At 37.7% G+C, this 25,775-nt stretch overlaps 1 protein-coding gene across 1 annotated transcript in view; it reads left to right on the top strand.

Moving 5' to 3' along the window:
• Positions 1-25,775, top strand: part of LOC121070810 (acyl-CoA synthetase short-chain family member 3, mitochondrial-like) — a 71,491-nt gene that overhangs the window by 20,811 nt on the left and 24,905 nt on the right. Inside the window, exons 4-9 of the mRNA XM_040558501.1 lie at positions 1,026-1,160; positions 1,428-1,568; positions 3,034-3,114; positions 3,211-3,306; positions 13,772-13,923; positions 20,173-20,276. Of these exons, the coding sequence (XP_040414435.1) occupies positions 1,026-1,160; positions 1,428-1,568; positions 3,034-3,114; positions 3,211-3,306; positions 13,772-13,923; positions 20,173-20,276 (709 nt within the window). The remainder of the gene's footprint in view (positions 1-1,025; positions 1,161-1,427; positions 1,569-3,033; positions 3,115-3,210; positions 3,307-13,771; positions 13,924-20,172; positions 20,277-25,775) is intronic.

Here is a 25,775-nt window from a genome sequence, read left to right as displayed (position 1 = left end):
TATGCTAATGCATACGTTTACTAAACTAGTTGGATCAGACTGAGGTACACAAGATAAATATACTTCTAAAACTCTGAAAGCAAAGAGATTGAAGGCTCATTCTTCTATAATTAAAATGTGTTCTAACATATAGTTTCTTTGGTGCTACCCTTTCCTGAAATACAAGAAATAAAAATACTGATCTTGGGACTTAAATCAAAATTGTTCGTATGCAGTGAAGTGACATTTTTTGCCTTAGGAAATCTTGCATCAGCATCTTACTAAGGTTGATTTAATAAAAAATGTAATGGAAAAGCTGGTAATTTTCTAAATCCACATCTGGAAATAGAAATTATTCTAAAAAAAAAAAAAAAAAAAAAAAAAAACAAACCAACAAAGCAGAACTACAGAAATTTGATTTTAATGGGATTTGCATCCTGAATCCTGCAGCCATCACTTGAAAGACTCTAGCTTAAATTCCCTCATGTGCTTTATGACTTTAGCTTTCTTTTCTGGTATTTCTATTTTTTTGTCATCTCTTGTTTGTTTTCTTTTTTCCTCTTTCCCCCTCTTACCCTCCTGTGTCATTTAATTGCAGGCTGAGAAAGCCACCGAAGTGCTATAGTTAGTTGTGTTCAGACAGATAATTAGGAAGCAGGCTAACTAGGACAGGTGATTGTTGACATCGCTGTAGAACTTTTCCTTAGTGGAGGGCTACATGGAGATGGGGTTTTCTGTCTGATCTGATTTTGTGCAATTTACAAGAACTTAATGTTGTTGCTCAAATTTGGTTGAAAATGGTGAAGAGTGTCAGAGTTATTGGAGTGCTGCAGAACAAAAAACAGATGCATGGACAGCAAGATCACACAAGCTTTGTTTCCTTAGAAAACTGATCTAACCCCTGGTTCTAATTATATGAAGATAGATTTTCTATATTGAGTTTCGTTAACCAACTAATTGCATGGAAAACATGTTATTAGGTTACATATACTTTATAAAAATATATTGCAAATGTATATATCAACAGTCTAACTTCTTCATTTTAGCCCAAACTTATTGTAACAGCAAGTTTTGGAGTTGAACCGAAAAGGAAAGTGGAATATATGTCACTGCTAGAAGGTGCACTTGCGAGGGTACAAAACAAACCTGAGAAAGTTCTCATTTACAGGCGACCTAACTTGGTGAGTGTACAGTTGAAGTGCCTTACCGTTAACTTTCAGATATATTTTTAGTCCATGTGTCTTCTCTCTTCTACAAGTAAATTTTTTTAATGTATGTGTTCTAGTTTGGTTTTGTATTTTATGGGGAAAACTTAAATGCATAATATTTACATAGTAAATAGAACTATTGCTATTGTACAGAAAATTTAATAGTATGGTTTTTTGGACCCATTTACATTTTATTCCATCTGTTTTTCTTTTAACTTTTTTCTGTTTTTCAATGGGCAGGGACATGTTCCTCTTGCCCCAGGCCGCGATCTTGACTGGGAAGAAGAGCTTTCAAAAGCACAATGTTATAAGTGTGTCTCTGTTCCTTCAGACCATCCGCTTTATATTCTGTATACTTCTGGAACAACAGGCTTGCCCAAGGTAAAGGACTACCTGTAGTCTAACTGTTTGTAACCTATTTGCAGTTCCACTTGAGGAGAATATTTAATTAAAAAGGTTGAAAATGTTTACCGGAGCTCACTGCTATAAATGATTAGCACTGCTAGAAATGCTTTAATCTCATTTATTCATATTTTTCTACTTCAAAGTCCAGGAGTAAATTGTGTTTGTTTATTTAAATAGTAGTAATATAAAAATATACTTCATTTAGCCCAAAATATTCATACAATAAAAGCTTGTGAGGATAGCAGAATGTCTTCCATCCATGAATATCTTCTGTACTTTAACTGAGATAAGCATAGGATGGTCCTTTAATGGCAAGATTAGTTAATATATCACTTCTACGATAGCATTTATTGCTGAATAGTCTTTGCTTATTTGTTATTTACATATTAGCTAATCTTCTCATAGATGAGATGTAATGGATGGCATTACACATTAAATGGAATTAGGCATCTTCTAGAGGCTTGTGTTGCTGAACAGTTCTGAGACTATAAATCCCATGAAGATGGAAGTTAAGATTGAGTAAGGTTGAAAATGAGCATAGGGCATTGTTTGGAAATGTTTGCTTTCAAGTGTCAATTAGTCTTAATGATCTGTTTTTAAAAGATCTTATTTTAAAAGCAAACTCTGTGTTTGCTTGGTTCTTATAATTCTTTTATGAAAAGTAGTTCAATCTGAATGTGGTTTACCAGCAGTGATCTCACTACCACAAATTCGGAGCCAGTATCACACTGGTATGACTTAAATCTAAGTGATCATGCAAGTAAAATTGTTCGGTTGTGATACCTTCATAGCAAAACTTCTGTTAATCTCAGAGTGGAGACTGAGTTAGAGACTGAGGCTAATAAAGGCAAACAGCTTTCTGAAATTCACAAAGCATTAGTTAATCATTCTCTGTTGTGGCAATCTCCATTTTAATGAGTTAATGTGTTTCAGTGGTGCCCAGGTTCTTGGACAAGGTCTGAAATAATGCATGCATGCAGAGAGAGTAATTCACCCCAATTGTTTTAGGCGTTGGCTGTTCCACAGGTGCCCCTTTTTCTCTGTTGATACTGGGATCCAGGGAGACTAGACAATAAGTGTAAAGTATGACTAACATTTAGATGGATAAAATGAGGTAAAGATTTGATCTCTTATATTTTTGGCAGCATATGTTGACTAAATATTTGTATCTGATTTGAATGAGACAGCTTCAGTCTTTGTTAGTTGTCTTCTGAAAAGTCTTGTCATAGGACTTGTTTTTTTTATTTCTTCCCAAAATTACTTCTTCAGTTGAAACATTAGCACAAGCATATACTTGTAAGAAAGGATCTTTTTATTAAGTGAGGAGTATTGGAATTGGATAACTTTAAGTCTGTTACTGCTAAAAATTCAAATTTCATTGAAGACGGGCATATTATTGCATCCTTTAAATGGTCTTAAACATTTAAATTTTCTTATTTAGGGTGTAATCAGACCAACAGGTGGCTATGCAGTAATGCTGAACTGGACAATGTCAGCTGTATATGGACTCAAACCTGGTGAGGTAATTCTGTTTAAATGTCATATACGGTTTTTGGAACTTGTCTTAAAAAAAAAAGCGCACACATCAATATTCTTATTTTTTTTTATTTCATTTTAGGTGTGGTGGGCAGCTTCTGATTTAGGCTGGGTAGTTGGCCATTCCTACATTTGCTATGGGCCTCTCCTTCATGGGAATCCTACAGTTTTGTATGAGGTAAATGTGTACTACGAACTCTGACATTTTTGCAATAAGTGCAATGTGGAATTAGGGTACTGCTTTTTGTTTCAAATTTTTCTTCCCAGGTTGTTTCAGTATTAAAGTATTTTAATTGATTTCATCAAACCTGGCCTCTTCCATTACTGGCTTATAGTACAAATGTAGTTTGTGAGCCACTTCCAGTGACTTCATGGGCAGCCTGAGTAGCACACAGAGAAGTTTGCCCTCCTGTCTGATGACTGCAGTGGAGAGTAAAAGCTGAGTACTACAGATTCTAGGGCTGATTCTTGGATCAGCATCAAGGCAGAAGATGGTGCCTGAGCTGGAGCTACAGCAGAGAGTCTGGGCTGTTAATTAGCATTTTCTGACGTGGTCTTAACTACTGTTATTTTTGTAAGAGAGGAGACTGTGCCTTCATAGCTGTGTGAAAGAGTATAGTAAAGGCATGTCCTGCTCTCCGTTGACATGTTCCTGAAAGTGCAGTGGTTAATGGTACAAAGGGAGGGCAAAAGATAAATATAATAGGACTATAATAAGGAATTAATATAATAGGATGCATGCAGGGACTTGCACACAATTTAAATACACAGGGCCATCGGGGTCTTTAGCTGTAGCACTTCTTTTTCAGCAGCTGAAGTCCTTCCCAAAAGATGTTTTCTGTGAAACTGAATGTCTGACACAACACTTGTAGCGAGAGTGTTTTGTCTCTTTCTTAAAAGTTACATTTTCATAGTTGTCATCTTCTTCCTTAGGTAACTCAAGGTCAGTCGAGTCTGAAGGGTGGAAATGAGGGGTAATGATCAGTTGTTTGGCTTCATAGATGACACTGCTGAAATCTGTCAGAATGATGGTCCATTTTAAAGGTCAGCTGTTGAAAAGGCAGTATCTCCTCCAGTTGATGATCCTGATGATGCTGTTTATGCCTGTCCGTTCTTCATGCCATATATATACACACTATTGCCATATATTTAAATAGTGTGTATCTCTTCAGAGTTTATAATTCCCCTTCTATTACATTATTTCCTAAAGAAAGCTTACTTCATTATCCTTCATATTCATCTGCTTCATCTGTGTGACTGGTGATGGTCACTGGAGCAAGGAACTCCAAAACAATAAAGAAACAGCAGGCTGTGGTAGTGTTCCTGTGACCTGGGGCTTCAGCCACAGGCCGTTAGAATACCTTTGGTAGGAATCTAGCAGTCAATGTTGTGTGTTGCATGGCTGGGAATGACAGATTCTTACTGGATCTGAGCTGGAGGCAACTGGGAACTCTGGAGCCAGAACTCTCACTTTCCTCCCCTTACCTGAAACCTTGAACATTTCAAGGCACCTGAAGCCAAGACTCAGTGACATTCAAGGCTTGGTCCTTAGGCAATGGAACTCAGTGGGGTGGAGGACAGACTAGTCCAGTTAGAGTAGCCTGCTGCATCCTAACTTGGGTGCTCAAAAAAGCAATCATGTTACCTTACATTCTCTTTTTTTTTTTTTTTTTTTAGAAGTTATTGCTGATTTTGTTATTGCCAGGCAAGAAGGTAACAGTGTTGCTTGGACCATCTTTTTTATTCTTCAGGTAGTGAGTCCAGCATCCATCAGTGATAGTGAAAGAGATTTTATTTAAAAGTACCTGTATTGCTAACTCTTAAACATGCTGAGACTTGGTTGCCTGCATTTTCCTGACATTAGGAATTCTGGTTATATCCCAGCTTCTTTGACACCATGCAGAGTAAAGCCCACCTAGTAATTGTCTGTTTCAGTGGTCTTACAGGCAGTAAGTTGTATTAGCTTGTCCTGGTTTTGGCTGGGATAGAGTTAATTTTCTTCCTAGTAGCTTGTATGGAGGTGTGTTTTGGATTTAGTATGAGAATAATGCCGATAACACTGTGATGTTCTGTTGCAGAGCAATGCTTACGCTCATTCAAGGACTTTTCAACTTCTTGTGCTGCCCTGCCAGTGAAAAGGCTGGGGGTACACAAGAAGCAGCTATGTGAACCATGTCTGTGACACTGTATGAGCTCACATTCATGTTTCATGTTACTGTTTCCCATGATATTAAGTTTATTTTTGTCAGTGTGTGTAGGAAGAAGAAGATTGGTAATCTCTCACAGAACAGCAGAGTGTGCCCAGCTGACACCTGTGTATGTTGCTTTGTGCTTTTTTTTTGTCATTTTTGTAATGGAAAAACGTGAAATAAGAAACAAAATGCAATGTTTAAAAGCATAGAAAACTTTGAGGTCTTAAAAATGCGGTATGGAATTTAGTCTCGTCTCTGTGGTTTTACTGATTTCTTCTCTTCACTGAAAGACTCCCGGTAAAGTGTTAAGCTGTTGTATGGAACAGAAAATGATATTTTGTTAGGGTATTTTTCTTCCACGTGTTGTGATCTGTAAGGTCTGAGGCAAATAACTGTTTTTTAGCATCTAGGCCGTGAATGATTTTTCAGTAATCTCTCAGGAAAGCAGGCCTGCAAAACAAGTATTTTTTATTAAATATTAAAGTACACAGATTGATAACAGTAATTTTTTTTCTTTTTTTTCCTAAACAGCTAAGTCATAGAGAATCTCACATACTTTAATATTTCCAGTCAACTGTAGCAACTGGAGGAAACTTAAACAAATTGTTATTCTTAATTTCAAACCCAATTTCCCTTCGGGAAAGATGAAGTTTAATGACTTGCTTAATGCATCAGCATTCAGCATGAAAGCTTGAAGTGAATTTATTATTTTCCTGTGAAGATGACAAACAGTCTGGACACTCCTTTTAGCATTATGGGGTGACAGAAGAGACAACTGTGAGCAAGCTTTGGCTCTGAAAAGTTAACTAAAGTTAAAATTTTGCATACAGAAGTATTCAGTATCCAGTTTTCACCTGTATTTTTCTGAGGTGGAGAGGTGAAGAAGAGCAGTCTGTGTTTTGCACACAATGTCCCACAAGATTCCATTTGTCCTTTCACTTTTAGGTGGTAATGATCTTTGCTATTACACCTATAAGCTGTGTAAAAACTCTGTAAAATCTTTGGAAATTCAGTATCCTTAAGCAAAAAGCTGTTACTTATTTTGATTTTGTCCTGTTTTTTGGAAATGAAGGCTTAAAAGGATGTGTGGCCATCACTGCAGGCTATATTTAAATACTAACATGCCATCCCTCAATCTTGAACCTACTTTTCCAGCAACTTAAATGATTTGTATAGGTGATCAGAGTTAATGTTAGGTATCTTCAAAACTCAAGAAGCTGAAATATACTCTAGGAAAATGATATATATTATTTTTTGAACTTCCAATTGATGACCTTTTTTTTTTTTTTGGTATTGGAAAGAATAGATTAATAAGTGAGGTTAAATTTCTGGTATATAGTCTCCACACAAGCTAGAAATCTTTGTTTTCTTACTTCACTTGGATTTACTCAGATAGGGTAGATCTTCTGGGCAAAGTTAAGAGATAGACATGCAAACAAATTGTGGGGAATGCTAACAGCACTGGTGCTAGCATTTAATATTACTCCCTGTAAGTAAGGCATATGTTATTGATTAAAATACCATTTACTCAGGCTAACACTTGGAGGAAAGGGGACAGATAATCTGACGTCCCTTCTGATGCTGCTCATTGTGCAGCATTGTAAAATACAATCTCTTCATTATTGCTGCTGCTAAACAAAAATATGTTCACATGAGAACGTGCTGCTTCACTGTAAAATAAAGACAAGGCCACTCTTGTAGCCAGGCCCAAGAGGGAGCTGTCTACAGACAGGCTTCTCCGTTAGGATTAGCTGGTGAAGTTTGTTCTGCAGCCAAGGGTTATGTGCAACACAACACAGCCTTTAGGGCCAAATTTTATGTGCAGCACAGCACAGGCCTGCACCTCCTCAGGTCAACTGTTAAATGGATTGCTTTGTGATGTGCAATAGTCTTCCAGTTCAGATCACTTTTGGGTTTGGAGTACATGAAGGACTGAACCGTTGACTGCTTTGACTAAAGGTTTTGTAGACTGAATTCTTATTTATGTGTGTATTCATTTGAGAATTCTCAGCATGTGTTGCTAGGAGCTGGTGCTTGCAGTGTCAGTGTGTGTCGTGCGTGTGCATTCTCATATGCAGGTGTATGCCATCAAGGTAAACATAAATGCCATGTTCCTATATAAATACTAATCTCTTTTCTCACCCTTGTGTTTGTGTTCTTTAGATTTCTAAGTGTATTTAATTATCCAGAGTTTTCAGCTGATTTGTTCATCTGTTCCATCCACTAGTCAAAATGATTTTTTTAATTTTCTTTTTAGAAATCTAGTTTATGAATAACATCTTCTTTTAAGCTCCTTTGCTGTTTAATTAAGAAATTTTGGAGGCAGTGAACACATAACATGTTTGGAGTGTATTGCCACTAAGTATGTGAGCTCAGCTGAAGTTTGGAAAAGAAAGAAATTAAGCACTTTTCTATGTTGATTTTGTGATTTGGACAATTTACCTAATGTTGCGTACCTTCCAAACCCCATCTCTATCTTTACTTCATTTCCAGGTATACAATTTTGGGGGCTTCAGTGGCTTAGGGAGCTCTACAAATAATAAAACAGAGAATTCCAGTAATAAATGTCTTTCATTAGAAAAACAAAGAAAATGGAGTAAAGAAAAAAGAAATAGTTGTTACTCCTTTTCGAGTTTAATTCTTTTATAAAGGAGTTCCATTTTCTAGTATGGAAAAAAAGCACCATACAATGGTTTCCCAGTGGACCGATAGAATTTTAAGGCTGGGGACCACCATGATTGACTTTTCTGATATTCTGAATAACACAGAGCAAAAACTTCAGCCCCGCTCTGTTAAGCAACAACTTCAGCACCACTCTAGTTAAGTAGAAGAGGAAAGTGGTGTGGGTAAATGACATTTTCCCAGACATAAGGAAAAGACTTGGATAGTTTTATAGTATCTATTCCTGACCACTGAGAACATTAAAATTACTGCATGCATTTGCCAGAAGAGAATCATGAAAGTAAATACTGCAATGAAGATGTTTTCATTCTAGAAGGTATGGAGTAACACAAGAAGAAATGATGAGGAAAGCAGTGTGTTCCTTCAGTAGTCTCTTACATGATTGTCTTACAGTGGGGTTTTATCTCTGTGTGAATGCGTGAGGATCAGGATGGTTATTGTAATTATAAAAGTACCTCTGAATTTAAAATGTTTTTGGAAAACAAAAAGTATAAAAATAATATTTTTTCAACAATAAATAATAAAGAAGAATCAGCGTTAGTGGCTGGTTGACCTATGTGCCTGGTTTGTGATTTTGCTCTTAGTGAGATCATTATTAAACAGTAATAGTACATTTCCCATCTTTCTGTCTCTAAGATGCCACCAGTGGAGCCTTCAGACAGTGTTCATGACATCAGTGACTTCTTTCTGAGGATTAAAAATGGGAAGAAAAGAATTCTGTACACATAGGGAGAAAAATGATGTTTATGAAATGGAATAGCATATAACTTTTCCTCTGTTCAGAAGATTCCCTTAACAGTGAATATTTATAAATTTGTAGTGAAAATTTTTTTCTGAAGATAGCCTAATGCCAGATTTTGGGTTAGGGAGTATCAGCAATGTTCTTCAGGTAAGAGGAAAGAAGACCTCATCACATTTGACCAAGGACAACCATGGTTAAATGTAGACAGGACTGACTTACTAGCCACACTTCTTAGAGTGATTTGTTTATTTTTAAATGACATCATTTGACAACTCGTCATTTTAATAATTGCTATAGAAACTACACGCTTTCAGTTTTTACTTGCTACAAAACCATTGTCAGGAATGTGAGAACAGTAATGAATTCCTTTGAATACACCAAGTATGTTTTTTATCTGTCCTGGATTGTTTTTCTCTAAAGAATGACAGACTTCAGATATAAATAAGCTACCTGAAGTCTCACAGCCCACTCTGGGTTGTTTGTGAGGGTTGGATCCCAAGCGAAAGGGTAGCAGGAAGAGGAAGTCTAGTTTCTTCTTGTGATCTGCAATGCCAGGAAGAAGGCAGCGTTGTCATTACTGCAATGCTCAGGACGTGGAATTACAGCTAGGGGAAGGAAGAGGACGATGCCCATGCCTGCCAAGGAGCTGTGCCTTGAGGACTTCATTTGAGTGGTCTAGGACAGAGAAGGAGCTGTAGTCCCACACAGAGCTGTAGTGAGACATTTCTGTGCGTGGGGAGCCTTCCCCACAGCTCTCACAGGGGTCCTTCCAGCCACTGCTCTTGCAACAAGCCTACAGCCTACACAGCAGCAGCAGCAGCAACTGAAGGGTCCAGGTTTACACTTACTCTGCTTTGGCACATTTCTTAGCTGCTTGGGACATCCAGCCTTGCTGTGGTTCTTGTAAGCCATTATCGGCTTACAAAGAAAGCACTGTCCCTGGAGTTTGCCAGTTCTGCCATTGCACGTATTGGTCGTATTTGCGGAGTGAGCTCAGTAGGATGTGTCATCTCAAGTCCGTAGCGAGGGGTTGGCAGCAGGGCTGGCAGCAGGAGGAGGAACACCTCTATGAAGATGTTCTTTTGAATCCTGATACCTCCTTGGTGTCAGCAGATTTTAGTGGCATTGAGCTCCATGTATAATATTCGCTATGCAGAGAGAATTTCCTCATCATGAGTTGAAGTTTATCTTTAATTGAATAGCCTCATTTGTTAGGAGTCAGTCAGAAAAGGAATTGCTGAGCTGTTATTGATGTGTAGTTGGTTATTTTATTATAGCTTTTTTAACATGTCTTTTTTCTTAAGTAATCCATCCCAATAGCTTCTGACTTTCTCCACAGGAGGACTTTTCTATCCCCTTGATCATCCTTGCTGCCTATGAATTTTCTTTCATAATCATGCATTATCCGTCAACACATTCTGCCTCAGGATGTCTGCTCAGTTGGTAGACATTTGATAAACTACATGCTCAGTCTAGGTACTTCCAGAAGGAAAGACATCCCTATCTGTCTGTCATTCTGAGTTTCTTGGTAGGTTATTAAAAGAAAGACTTTTCTACCTGAATCCCCCCATCTGATTCAAGAAATGTCTGCTCCTACATCTCTTTTTTAAAATTGGGTGAGGCAGATCACTCTTTTCTTGACTGCCTTGTTCTTGATCATCACCATCTCAGTTCCTGCCAACCATGGATACTATTGACAGTGATTTTTTTAATAAGTTTTCATCTGCAGCATTGATGCAAATATCAGGTCTTGAGCAGATCTCCCTGCAGAAATGCAGTGGAGTCATCTCATTTGCTAACGTTCCCCAATTGACTCAGCAGCTTGTCAGCATATTTTGAATGCAGTTACCTTGTGCTGTACTTTTTATAGCAGTGACTTTTTAAAAATCAAAACTGCATGTTATAATAAGCCTCTCATGGCATCTTGCAGTAATCTTTACAATTTTTTGTATGATAAATGAGAACATACTGTGGCAATTTTATTTGTATTTTTTTTTTTGTGATCTAAAATTAATTTGCACTGTCTCAGGTTTGTTTTGCCTATGTCAGTTTTTGTTTATGCATTTGCTAAACTGTGAACATCTGCCAAGGCACTGGAGAGCATTTTCTGCGGAATCAGTAAGAATATTTTGCAGCCAGGCCAGATTTTTTTTTTCCCCTAAATGAAAATTTTAAGTGTTGCCTTATTGGGAACTATTTCCAATTGACTGTCAGGTGAATTTTCTATTTCTTTACTTCCATGGTTCTTGTTGTTTTGTTTTTCTCCTAGATCTGAGAATTGCACTTCTCCAAACTGAAGCTGAGGTTGGGGTTTGGGCCAGCTGGAGCTCGCTGGAGGTGCAAGGCACAGGCAGGGCTGCAGCGTGGCTTGGCCAAGCACCAAGGGCAGGGGCCTTGAGTGTACATCGCCTCTCAGCCAAGGGAGACTCCTCACAGCTCTTCGCAGCTGTCTCGCCCCAGGTTACACAGCCACACCATAGCAATCCTGGCCTTGAGCACTTGCAGCCAAGCCCAGAGAGAGTTGGGTGTACTTGAGGCCAGACACAGCACTTTTAGGGGCTCTGGAAATTTTCATTTGCTTAAAAATTATTATAGGCTACATTATTATAGGCAGAGTAACCAATTTGAGATTGCCTCACAGTTAGGTTTTTGTTTGTTCTTTTCTGTCCAAGATGACTACAAGTGGTACTAGTTCAATTACATAATTAGTTAATGAGAAGTTTATGGAAATTTGGAATTTTTTGCTCGAAGTCCATTTTAGTGTTAGTGATGCAAGGTTTAACTCCTGCGCAGATTATTGCAGATCTGCAGGTATAGTGGATATTATATGGAGATAACACGAACTTGAATAAAGAGGTTCATCAACAAATACCGGTGAACACTTGGATGGGTACATGAAAGTTACAATGAAGATGTGTGTGAGAAGGCTTAAGGACAGAAAATCTGATGAAAGGTTTTTCTTTAGGAGCTGTGTGTTATATGAAACAAACAAACAAAAAACCAAACATTTTTTTCAGTACAGAAATCTCCTTTTGCATGCCTCTTTGGGAGTCTAGGACAGGCTACTAGTAAAAAGAAAGTTTTTGGCATTAGTGATACTCCTCCCTACTTCTTTGGCTGGGAACTCTTTCTTTTGTTTATTCTCTCTTCATTTGCTTCTCATCACGTCCTCTATACTTTAAAAAACAAACAAACAACAAAAAAAAACACTCTTCAGTTGTGCCATCAGATTTGCCCTGCTTTTTTTTCCTTTTGCGGCCATCCTCCGCTGTGGCACTGCTCTCAGCAGCAGTAGCTCACCGTAGGGCTGCAAAGCCATCAGTAGGTGGCCAGCCTCGGTCGGGCATCCTGCACTCTGGAAATTGCCAGCTGGTCACTGTTGGTCTTGCAGCTGGTGCCCTGCAAGCGTGGGGAGATTTGCAGTGGGGAAGGCAGGGAGAGGGAAGAGGAATACCTGGGAGCCTTCGTCACAGCCAGCGGGCAGTTTGCTCTGTTGGGATGGGGCAACAAACCTGATTTGTGTGCCTTTCTGTAAAGGCGTTTACTATGTTACTAGTGCCTTCTTACTGCAATAAAAGTAGGGGATTTAGTAAACTCTTCAAGGTATTCAAATGCCTGTGTTCCATTTGCCTCTTGGCAAACTGAAAAGTATTAATTAGAGTTTTGCATGTTACTTTTTTATCACTGGATCTATTAATCTATCTGTTGTATTGTGTTTGTCTTCTTGCAAATGTGCTGCTTCAGAGGAAAAAAAGTAAAAGAAACAAAAGTTTCTTGAACGTTACTGGCACATGTCCAGACCGTACTGCCTGTGGCTGGTTGGGAATTCAAAGCTGTGCTTGTAACTCTTGAAAGTAATAAAATACATGAATGTGGGTGACGCATGTTAGGAAGGACACATTGCAAATTTGCATTTACACAAGGCTGGTGGAGGTATAAATTTGTTTTGTGGCTGGTAAACTGCTGTAAAATTGGTGACATTTTCAGTGGTGAAACTTTCTCTTTATTCATGGCTTCCTGCACAGTGCATTGACAAAGCTGTGTTTTGCATTATGAAAAGCATTTGTCTCTCCTGTCTTGTTTGTATGCTTTGTCAAAGTTCATCTTCCAAGTTTGGCCCTTCTAGTGAAAAGGTTATGTAGCAATACCTGCAGAGCTAAAGATCATTCCACTTGAACAACTTCTTTTCATTATTTTGATATACGTATGGAGCAATTCGTTCATTCCAATAATGCATTCAGAAAGATTGTTGTTAGGTGATCCTGTGCTGACTGCCTTTCATATTTGCAGCAGCACGGAAAAATATTTTTGATTGTTTTTTGTTACTATTTACCAGTGGACAATTCGTCATGTCTAGTTATTTCTGTTTACAGTTTTCCTGACTATGCCCTGTAGCTCAAGACAATGTTTAGTTTTCTAAAAACAAGCAAACAAACAAACCCAGCAGATACCAGTTAAAGGGGTCTTTGGCTTCTCTCCAGTTTTCGCATGCGGTAGGAGCACAAAAATGTCAGTAAGCCAGCTGTAGGCAGCCGAGTGGAAATTTTTCCAGAAGTGAGACAAATTCTAAGTGACAAAAAGCTGGCGTTACGACCTGCAGCCCTGTGCATAGGGTATATGGCTGAAGTGCCACTGTATCCGGAGACTCCTAGTTCAGTGGGACTCTGAACGTTTTACAGCCTGTTTCACAGTAAGGACAGATGTAGGCATGACTGCCTCTGCTGGCAGTGTAATAACAGCTGTTTGGGGCTGTCTTTTCATTTGCTTGTCCATTTGTCCTACTTTTCTCAGTAGCAGCTAGTATGTCCTTTGGTCATTTAAGAGATTGTGCCCAAAGATGGTGAAATTTATTTCTGCAAGGGAGTACGCTTACTGTATTATTATTTTTAACAAATCCTTCTTTAAAGGCTTATTTGAAATTACTTCAGTTGCTGTGCTGCCGCTACTATTACATGTTCAAGCCTTGAACTGTCAAGGAATTACGAAATATTTTTATCCTGTGACATTTTAAATTATTCTCTCCATAGGGGAAGCCTGTGGGAACGCCAGATGCTGGTGCCTATTTCCGCGTGCTAGGAGAGCATGAAGTAGCTGCCCTCTTTACTTCACCAACTGCAATTAGAGCAATCCGTCAGCAGGACCCTGAGGCAGCCCTGGGAAAGCAGTACTCTCTGAAAAGGTGAACTAAGGATACACTGGAAGCTGTTTCTTACAGAAGCAGACTGGATGAGCTAAGAATAGCAATGTCTGGGGCTTTGCCCACCTCTGTATAGCAGAATTCAAATATAGTCTAGGTGTACGTGTATTTGCTTGTGAATTTATGTTGACAGTTTGGAGAAAAGGCAAGCTATTAAAAAGATGACTCTTTAATTCTCATTTAAAAGATGACTCGAAGGTTAAGAATTCTCAGTGAGTTAAGATTGCTTACTCAACCTGTATTTTACTCCACTGTGCTCATACCCTGTAATACAGACTTGGATTACACGATACCATACTGTTTTCCCACGTGACCTCCCACTTCTCTGAGTTCACAGGATCTTCAGTGTTCATTTAATCAGCAGCTAGTCATTATCTATCTCCCCATAATTTAGTTACTGCTTATGGTTATATGTTGCTATTCCATGATGTTTTTGAAGTGTTTATCACTGTGCTACCTCATGCTTCAAAATCATGACTGAGTTCATCCTCACAAATCCTTTGTGAGATGAGAGAGTGGTATTATCCGTGTTTTGCAGATGAGAAGCTAAGGTCAAAGTCTTCTATTAACTTTGCATACCCAGACCGGGCCATTGAACTACCACTGTTTCCCAGTTTTTAGCATTATATGGTTAAAATACATTATTAGCATTTTGTGGTTAAAATGCCTCTCGCACTGACTTGATGCATCTGTGAGCGTTTAGTACTTCTACGAATCACGTTTCAGCATTGTATGCCAAATATTCTAAAAAGGAAAAATATGTGGTTTTAGACCAGATACAATCTTGGAGCTGAATAATTTGCTCAGCATCAAACAAGGGCCATGTCAGATTGTAGGCAGTATTCAGTCATGAACGTCTTTTATCACACTTCTCCAAAGAGAAATGGAAGATGTAAAGCCATGTAGCTTAATTAGACCTCCATTTTCATAATTGCTCTGGGAAGTTTTGTTTATCAGTAAGCTGGATTTATTCCTCAGGTATTCATTACAAGTTCATCATTGCTTTCTTCCGTCTATTTTGAGCGTTGTCATCAATCGTTTCCTTTCCATGAAATGGGGAACAAGCTCATTTGAGACCCTCATGGCCCTGTTCTTCTGTGATGTTTAGTGACAAGAAAATGATACAGATGCTAGAAAATTTAATTGCTATTCCTCAGCATTTTTTTAGGCAGTGACTAAAATGAGTCAGTGTGTAATTAGAATAATAATTGATTAGAAAATCTGCTAACCTGCGCTGTAAGTTGTTGCATTTTCTGACCAAAGAATTCCAGCCAAGTTAAAGTCCCTTTGCTGATACCAGTTGCCCCAGATGTAAAGAGGTATTTCATCATTCCTACTCAGTGCGTAGTTCACGAGCTTCTCCATTTGTGCACAGATTTAGTCATCTCATAATTCATTCAGCTTTGAGCTATGCAATCCCTTGGTATGCAACTTCTCCTCTAGTGAAGCATTTAGTATCTAGTGTTCTTGTGGATTGTCTTTAGTCACTTATATGCAAAATCTAAAGCCTTTTGCACCTGTGGGTAAAAAAGGCATGTCCAGTGACTGTTCTCTGAATCCCAGTGTAGTGCTGTAAGTCTTCTTAGTGTAGTGCTGACAGTCTTCTACATGCCTTTCTTTCCATGTTAGATAAGGATTATCGTACTGTAACGTCTAGTCATGGCTCTAACTTCCTGGCTGTGTGTGATACCATGGTGTATATTATTGAATTGGTAAAGGTGCTTAAATTAGACTGGCTATCCTATAGTGATTTCAATATTAATGTCCAGCTAGTTACAGTCAGTGTTATTTTATAGGTTAAGCTGCAGTTCTTAAGAAATCATATCCAGCAGATGATTAAAATTTTCTTTCTAGGAAAATTCTTGCTTTTGGGTGTTATTTAGATGGACTTTTCCATCCAAGGTCAAGATAATTTTCTGTTTTGGATTGGATTAAGACTTACTTTTACTTGACACTCTCAATCTATGATACTTTCTTCTCCATTATTTGGTGTGGAATCTGTGAAGTGGGATGTCTGTCTCCCACCTGGGGTAAAACGTATTCCTACTTACTCCAGAGACTCTAAGTCAAATGACTAGGAATGCGTCCCTGAAGGAGGGTTCCACCATGTTACATTTAATTCCTGAAAACTTCTATTAAAAACTGATATAGGTTAAGGCGATTTATTTTTAAATCCGATTTAAAAAAAAGACTATTGCTGATAAGGTACAGGCGTGGTAGACAATGCCAGCTTCCAGTATACAAGGGAGTACTTGATTTACAGGAGTAAATTGAATGATAAACAGGTTTTTGTTCTTTGGAAATAAGTTAAATAAGTCCCTGTTAAAAACTGATGTTGGCAGCATCACTGACAACTGCACAAAATTATGTGTGATGTTTCCAAAGGTTATAGTGTGCCTGCTTCAAAATCCTTGTTGGCTTTTGGAGTCAAATCTTGAAATTTGTTTGCTTTCAAAACATCACCTGTGTCTTAAACATGACATGCTAAACAGCAGAAGAGATTTTTAATTTGTATTACTGCAGGATAAAAGCCCTGTTCAACCACATATTGCTACAGGATCTGTAGCAGACCTGTTTTTTTGATAACTCACAGTGCTGCTAAGCAGGCCATCTAATCATATTGCTGCCTGTTGTGTTTGAAAAGCAGCGAACACCCAAATTCCATGACCTGGGTGTATTTTGGTTGGCTTGTGGAATCTGTTCTCATCTTCACAAGGTAACTCTGTAATGTAGACCCATTGACTCTTCCCCTGTTTGGAATCACACTTCATCTTTTAATTGACTTAATTCTAATGAACTGTTTAGGTCTGATTTCCAAATGACTGACAACTGACAGTTGTGCATGAAATGGGGCAATAACACTGCAGATTAGATTAACATACGAGTAGAAATTCATAGCTTGTGTTCTATAGCATAATTGGCTTTCTTTGCCTTAAGTCAGTTGTGAATGTTCTGCCATTTTATACCAAGAGAGTCTGGAGACTGAAGCATGTTCATCTGATACCGGATATTAATGTGCTTGCTTTAGAAAGAAATACAAGGCTGCCTAAAATCTGTTCAGAAATAATGGGTATAAAGTCAATTAGTAACTGCTAGTTTCTGTCTCACACAGAAACATAACACAGGAACAAGGGGATGTGAAATTAAAGTAGCAAATTCAAAGCTGTTAGAAAGAAATGCTTTCTCACATAATTCATGTCTCGCATGTGCTGCTAGAGGAGATGTGATTAAGACTCAGAATCTAGGACGATTGAAGTACAGTATGCAGTGCTCTCTGCTACCCCCTACTCTGTGCTACTGTAGTTTTTTGTATGGCTATTCCTATTGGAGTCTTGAGCTGAATTCATGAAGAGTCTTTGTGGAGCTCCCCTTCACCTGCATTGAGAGAAGAAGTTGAGCTGCTCTTTATGTTCTGCATTTCCGACTCTGTCACCGAAACCTCAAGTGCTTGGATTGTCATGAACAAGGTGAAATCTGTTCAGGGGAGAAGAACGAACGAAGACAGCAAGGGAGAAAAAATAAAAGATCTCAAAATATTTATTTATTTATTTGTTTGTTTGTTTATTAATTTATTACATATTTAAGTGTCTACAGTCTCCAGGTGCATTAAGAATTACTGAGTTCTTTAATTTCAGTTTCTGTGAAGAAGTGCAAATTAACCTCCTCACTGTTTTCTCAGGAAAAAAAAATGAAAAAAAAAAGCTTACTTAATGTGATGCAGAGAGGATCTGCATTTTTCTTTGCCAGGAAAAACTGGTATATGCATTTGAGAGTTAAAAACACTTTTATTATCTTTTAATCCAGAATAATGTAACTGCGATTATTACCCATGTGAACGCTCCTGCTCGGGGCAATGGTTTGCCTTTGTGGTTTCTTCTATGCTTGGAGTATGAAAATGTACACGCTGTGCTGAACAACTTAAATTGTGCTAGGGACACTAGGGACCTTGATCTATCCTCTGCATTAGAGGTGTACTTCACATCCAGTCCACTGGACTCTTGAACAGGGCCTAAGATCTGGACTGAACTGAACTTTATGTTAGGAGTGTAGGTTTTCAGAATGACAGCTTAGGACATATTTACTTAGAGAGGTTTTAACATTTTTCTTCCCCATTAAATGTGATGCAGTGATAGATGATTGCAATAATAGGTGCATTGACATGCTGTGGAGTATTAAGTGGATTGTTAAAAAAATTTTCACAGCAGGACATTTTATAACTGTTGCTATCTGTCTTAGACTGTTTGATAGGAGAAAATAATTTCATATTCTTACACTTTGTTAGGCTTTGTTAGGCACTTCACTCTTGTATTCTTTTTGATGGATTTGAACCGTAAGTTGTCCAAAGAGCTGGTCCCTGTCCTTCCCACAACATAGGATTGCTCTAGAGCCTGCAGATCCAGGCCTGATGATTAAAGAGGGGAATTCAAAAGGAGGAATTCTGGTTTTGGCTCAGGGGTTAACACACTGACTTAACTTTTTGGCAAGTCTTTTAAGATCTTGGGGTATTGCTGGCCCTGTTTTTAAAACAAGGACACTTAACAGAGTTTTTCAACGGTTTATAAAGTTAATAAATTCATAAATTTAATTTTTAAATCAATGGATGATACACTCAGACACATAGTCTGATTTTATTTTACTTTACTTTACTTTACTTTATTTTACTTTATTTTACTTTATTTTTGGTGGGGGTGGTCCTTTGGGGGAGTGTGTTGCAAAGATAGCTAGGGGCTATTTTGGAGTAGTTTTAATGCCGGTGTCTGTTGTTGGGCTACTTGAAGCTCCAAAAATAAATTACTTTCTAAAGTTGCCTCTTACTCTTTTTGTGGACTATATAAGCCTAGAGAACTAGTTCAACTTAGACATTTTATTTGATTCTTATCATCAAAAAAAAAAATACTATGCATTGCTATCACAAAATAGATTATAAAACCAGGCATATGCTAATGATACAGTACTGAATATAAATGAGTGGTTCATCTCAGCATAGCTGGCCATTTGTTTTCATCTGTACTTCATGAACCTGAATTCAAAGTTCAGTGTTTCTACCTGAAGATGACTGCTTATTTTTTTGTTGGAGGTGTGGGGGCAAGATCGTAAATCATTCTTCAGTTTAGTACCTTCTTATCAGATGATGATGTTTGGTCAGTGTCATGAGCATCCACGAGTTTAAATGCAATTTTAAGTTGCTTGTTAGGAAATTGGAAGTGCAAAAAATCTGCTATGACAAGAATAAAGTTACTGTACAAGTGTTACAAAGATCGAAACCTTGGCAGCATGCAGTAATACACTGTAATGTCTCACTTCTAAGTGTGAGTAGTCATGTTTAAGAAAGCTACAGTTGACATAGAGGACCTTGCCATACTAAACAGGGCGTGAAGTGAATTTGTAATTTTTAAGGAAGGACAACGAAGTGTGACAGAACATCCAATAAAAGGTGATGAAGATTAAGACTGTGGGGGAGGGTTTATTGCCCAGGTGTATATCACTGCATAATTTAGTGGTACAAAAATGGAGATTGTATCTGTTGTGACTGCCAGGTGTTGCATTTCTTTTCTGCCAAAATCGGTTGCAGAGTATCCAGCCAAATAAGCTGAATGCCAGTACTATTGTTATGAGATAGGCATTATCTGGTAGAATTGCATTATTTATTTATTTATTTATAAGTAAATATCTTCTGTCTATGCGGGAAAAGGGCTTTAGCTGCCATTCTCCACAAAACTCATTTCCAGAGGCTTATAAAAAGATGACTGAACAACTCAAAAAGCATTAGAATCTGTTTAAATAGAACATTATTAACAACTTAAAGCTACGAGTTATGCTACAGGTATTTCCTATTTGTTCTGTTTATTTCTTTACTAATTTTTCTGATATCTTTTTTGATATTTCGTACTTATGTTTTGCCTGAGAGGTATCCATCTAGATTCTGTGTACAAAGTATTTATTCTTTACTTCCATTGACAATTGTTTGCCACTGGCCTCCCGAGATCTTTGAATTCTGAAAATAAATCTTCTTTTACGTGATGTATCAGGTAGCATAAATAAGTATAGCTAAGATTCTAATTGTTACTCAGTAGGATGGAGCATACAACGACTAACAGTCTTCCCTCCCCTTTTGTCTTTATCCCATCTGGGACACAGGCCACAGATGTTTATTGAATTTGTTTTCTAATTTTCCTTTCCTGTCCAGATCAAGGTAAATACTTCTTTTTTTTTTTTAATTTTTATTTAAAGGTTCAGAATGTTGTTTGTAGCTGGTGAGCACTGTGATGTGGACACACTAGAATGGTCAAAAAAAGTCTTCAAGGTACCTGTCTTAGACCACTGGTGGCAAACTGGTGAGTGTTTTGAACTATCGTTTGTAAAATATGGTGATGAAATATTTTCAGACTTGGTTCCTGAGTCTGCAGGTAGGTCAGCTATGTGTTTCCATGAACATTGAAATAGGCAAGGCTAACAGTGAAAATAAAAATTCAGCAGAAAGAACGTGTTTGTTTTGGAAGTGGTCTGAAAAATAACTTCAGAATATATTTAAAACACGGCATTTTTGAAAGCTATATAGAAAAATAAAAGCATTGTCTGATACCCGTCTTTAAAAAAAGTTAGCATTATTTCTGTATTTTTCCAGGTGTAATTGTATACATTTGTATGTTTGACTTCTTCATACCAGAAAATTTTGTGTTTGGAGAGGCTTTTGTGTTTAAGTTATGTTTTTTGCACATATATTTTGTGTAATTAAAAACAAATGATGGAGTGCTGGAATGGAGGGCTATTGAATGTTCATGAAAGATAGGCATGGCAGGTAAGATGGAGGTGTTGCATTGTACGTAAGGGAGAGATAAGACTGTATGGCCATTAGGGATGATGCAGTAGAGAGCCTCTGGGTGAGGATTAAGAGGATGGAAACCCAAGCAGATGTTGTCGTGGGTGTCTACCATTGATTGGCCACCCAGGACAATAGCATAGATGAGCTATTCTGTAGGCAATTAGGAGTTGCCTACAGTTGCCTTATCAGTTGCTTTTGTCCTTATGGGAGACTTCAAATTCCCAGACATAAGCTGGGAATATCATACTGCCACAACAAGTAAGGCTGGGAATCATAAAGCATGTTGTAAATTAACTTCTTGTCACAAATACTAAGTGTATCAACTAGGAAGGGAGCCCTCCCAGATCTGTTGTTTGAGAATAGGGAAGGCCTTGTGGGAGATGCGGTAGTAAGGGGCTGTCTTGGCCACAGTGATCATGACTTACTTCAGTTCAAAATTTTTGAAGTAAGCAGATAAAAGGTCAGCGGAGTTGCCACCCTGGGTTTTAAAAAAGTGGGCTTTAAGCTTCTTGGGGAGCTAGTTAGCAGTGTCCCCTGGGAGTCTACTCTAGAGAATTCTGGGGGGTCCATGAAAGCTGATCAGTTTTCGAGAACCGCCTTTTAAAACTCCCAAGATTGAAAGCTATTGGCTTATTTCTACATACGAAAATGCTTTTTACATCTAATAATTTAGCAAATTATTACATATTCCCAAATTTGATATATGTCTGTATTCTTCAAAGCAAGAACATTGCAAAACTGTGAGAAATATTGGCATCGTAATTTTACCTGAATACTGTAGTCTTATTCATGCAATTTTGTCTTAGTTGTTGACTCTTTCAAATGAGGCTAAAGCAGAAGATGGTGGAGGAGAGGAGTCTAGTATCTGTGTTATCAGTATTTCTTGTAAGATGGAGTAATTTTTATTACCTTGCTTATGACTGAGATAAGTAGGGAAGAGATCAGCTTTGCAGAATAGAGGTGACCGAGTCACTATTTGGAGGCAGAAATGAGTGAAGGGAAGTAAAAGTTTGACATGCTCAAGTATTTTTTAAAAAAAAGAGAGAGAGAAAAAGAAATGTAAAACAGCTATTTAGAAATGTAAGTAAAGTCTTTCATTTTGTCTTTGGAAGATTTATAGAGTATATGAAATCATTGTGAATTGAAACAGTTGAATGAAAGGAAGCTTTCATTAGATGCCTTCAAGGTGTTTATACCAGAAAAGCCCAATTGATTACAGCTTTGATTTTTGTCAATGTCTTCATCAATAATGTTTTTTTATTTGAATATTTGTGTTGCACATATAGTAAGCACACCTTAAAAGAAGTGCAATGCATGTCACAGGATCAATAAGAGGCACGTAGGATTTTATGAAATAAGGACTGCTAAGCACTTGCTGTTTTCTTTGGAGACATGGCAGTGAATGAAAGAACAGCCCTTTCAGATCCTGTACTCATCTGTACATAGGGAGAGGATAATCTTGTTTTTAGATTTGTGCAGGTGTTTTGTTTTCGCTTATATATACAAAATGGCACTTAGTATTTAAATAGCAATTTTCATCTTCAAAGTAATTGTGCAAACACAAGTAAATTAATTCTTTTAACACCCTGGTGAAGTAACTGAAGTTATTCCAGTCTGGCAGACATTAAATTGAGAAAGACAAGTATCTTGCCTTCCACAAGCTATTCAGGAAGCCACTGCAAATTCAGTGTTAGAAGACAGTTTTCTGTTCTCAGAGAGAGATTTTTATGTCGTATTTACATATGTTTTGTGGTATTTTTGAGTTTTTTGTGAAGGAAAACAGAAAAGTGTCTTTCAGACCTTGTTCTAAGTCCCTGCGTATGATGATGTTTATAGAGAATGATGCTGCGTTTCAGTATTCCTGCTAGGAGCTTCACAAGGAACTTTGCCAAATCTATTTGAAATAACCTAAACAATATTTAAGTTGTACTCACTGTGTCAAATTCTTTGGAGTGGTCTCAGTACACAAAGAAATGTGGATTACCTTGGTTTTGGATCTAGCTTTCAAATCAAGAATTAAAAACAACAACAACAACAACAAAAACAGTAATGAAGGTGTGAAGAGTTGCGGAAGCACAGATGCTCTGAAAGCTTGTGTTAAACATTCCTAGCTGCTTCCATGGTGGCTGTTCAGTATTTGTAGCAGAATGAAATAAAATGAGTCTTCTATACCTTTTTTGACGTTTTTAGAAGTTAGCAAGTAAGATTTCCATTTCTTCTTAATAAATATAGGATGCAAAGAAAAAATTCAGGGATAAATTTGAAGTGTATAAAATGCCAGTCAAGAGACATGTTTTGGGGGGGCGGGAGCTTTTTTATTTATTTTTGGTTGTGTACTTCTTATACTACGGGAATCTAAGGTACAGAGCATGCAAGCGTAGGAGGTTCAAGTTGGAGAATCAGCTGTTTCATGTTGTGTTATTGCCTTAAGCGTTCTGACTGTCAGCTCACTAACAGGCAGAACTATGAGAAGACTGTGCACATTTTCAGTTTTCATGGAATCACTGAATGGCTTGGGTTGGAAGGGACCTTAAAGATCATCTAGTTCCAACCTCCCTGCCATGGGCAGGGACACCTCCCACTTGACCAGGTTGGCCAAGGCCCCATCCAGCCTGGTCTTGAACACTTCCAGGGATGGGGCGTCCACAGCTTCTCTGGGCAACCTGATCCAGTACCAGTTCCTCAGGACTACTGGTCATACTGATATTTTATTAGGACTATACAAACAGAACAATTGTACCATTGAATTCAGTATAAAAATATACACAGTGTAATATATTTCAATTAATTATTTCCTACTGCTGTTTAAGCGGAAGAGTTTATTAATGTGGTCTCCAAGCAGCATGGTCTTGTCCTCTGTCTTCAGTTTCCATTGTGTTGTCTTGGCAACACAATGTTCTTCAGTCATCTCTGCTTTGCCTGGGACAAAACTGTGTAGATGTGCATTTCAGTCCATTGAATATGTTGAAATTTTCAGAGAAAGAGGGAACAGGAAAGGCAAATTAAACAAAAGGTAACTGTTTCATTTACAGCAAAAGAGTCAGTTCTTGGATTTTTTAATTTTTTAATTTTTTTAATTCGCCAGAGTTGCAGTTGTGGAGTTACGTAACCAAAGCATCTAGAGCTCAGATGGAAGATGATGCTCAGATCTAGGTGCTCAGATGGATGGCAGAGATTTCTTTCAGAGTTCAGACTGTTGTTTTAGGTTATCAGATAGTTCCTCAGTGCACATTCTGTTCTTTCTTTTAAAGACATTTGTATCCTGTAGACTAGGATCATATTTTGCTTTTGATGGAAACTAATTTACAAAACAGTTCTTTAAAACTGGGAATTACTCTGTGGAAAATTCTGCAGCTACGTAGCCCTGAATTGCAGAGGCCTCAGAGCATAATGTTATGGGTAACTGAACTTGTAACAGGTATTCATGTAGAGGGAGAGGAGAACCGAAGTCATTCATTCCAAGTGAACTGTTCTGTTCTGTTCTGTTCTGTTCTATTCTATTCTATTCTATTCTGTTCTAAATTTAATGTAACTTCAAGGAGCCAATGTAATTTAATGTAACTTCAATTTTCTAATGAGCCAAGTAATTTGGGCTAAATTGCTTTGGGCAAGCCAACCAATCTCTTAAACTTGTGAAGAGCAGTCAGTGCCTCTCCTTCCCAGTATTTTAGTAATGTTATCATTCAGACGTGAAGGGAGAGAGAGGGGAAACAGCTCCTCTTCAGCATGGGACATGGGAGACCTGAATCCACATGTACATCCCAGGTTGCAAAGATGGTACTGGTTCAGTGAGAGGAGGACTGTTGTGGCTTGGAATAAAAAAAAAAAAAATTAAAAAAAGAGGGGGGGGGAATCTCTTGTTTTTATTTATGGAATTGATTGTACTCTGAGCATGTTAGCCAGTAAGCACACCATGTCCTTCTACTAAAAAAAAACAAACAACAAAAAACAAAACAACAAAAATGTGCACCTGTTGTCTTTAAATTCCTGGGAATTCTCTTTTCTCTCCTTTCCACCTGTGTGTTCTTTCTTTTTTCCTCCCACTGGTGAGCACCTCTTCTGCATTGATAAAAATTTAGTATCAAACGTGCTGTCACATGTACAATTTCATTTTTCTGTCTTACGTACACTTGACATTTTCTGATTTAAAATAATTAGAAAGTACCTTAAGCTTTTCTGTTCCCATTTGACTTCAGTTCCTCAGTGCTTATTAATCTTAATCACTTCTGATTGCCTTTCCACGTGCAGCCAGGGGCATCCGTTAATATGAATGAAGCATTATTCATGTTTTTCTGCTTTTAAAAAAATTATTTGTATGGTTGAGATGACTGAGAATAAAAGAACTGTAAAGCAAACTTAAGTTAGGGAGCTCATCCATGAACAACGTTTAGAGTGTCCTGGATAGGCAAATGAAGAAGAGGGGACACCTTCAGGAGCTAGTGTGTTAAGTGAGAATAGAGCAGCCTCAAGTGCCCAGAGGAGACAAGCTGTGGCAGCACCTCCAGTTTGTGTGTGTGAAGATGTTACAGGTTGCTGATCTCATTCTTGTTGCATGGCTTTTTTGTAGCTCAGAGAATAAAGCCCTCATTAGTGTAAAGTAGATGATTTTTTTTTTTTTTTTTGATGATTTGAGAACAGAAACACTAGTAATAAGCTGCATGAGTCTACTGCTTGTAAGGAATAATCCTTTACAAGATTTAGAGCTGCCCAGTGAAAGTAGAGAGCAAACAGGAGTTTCTAAGATGTTAAACCCAGATACAGAAAAAAAATACTGTGAATGGCACAGTAGTAATTTTATCTGTCTTTTCTATCTTGGTAGTATTACGATGCATACAATATATTAAGATTTCCCCAAACAATTAAACAGTAAACTGTTAGCACTGAGATGTGTAATTACTTTTTATAATCTCCATTTATCTCTTAGTACTTCATCATGTATCAGTTATTATATTACAGTAGGAAGGAAATAAAAATCTGAAATTCATTTATAGTCTGAAAGCATATTATAATT

Source organism: Cygnus olor, chromosome 1 (genome assembly GCF_009769625.2).
Source record: "Cygnus olor isolate bCygOlo1 chromosome 1, bCygOlo1.pri.v2, whole genome shotgun sequence".
NCBI classification, from domain to species: domain Eukaryota; kingdom Metazoa; phylum Chordata; class Aves; order Anseriformes; family Anatidae; genus Cygnus; species Cygnus olor.
Note: the sequence above shows the minus strand (reverse complement) of the source record. Positions and strands in the feature narration are given on the sequence as shown.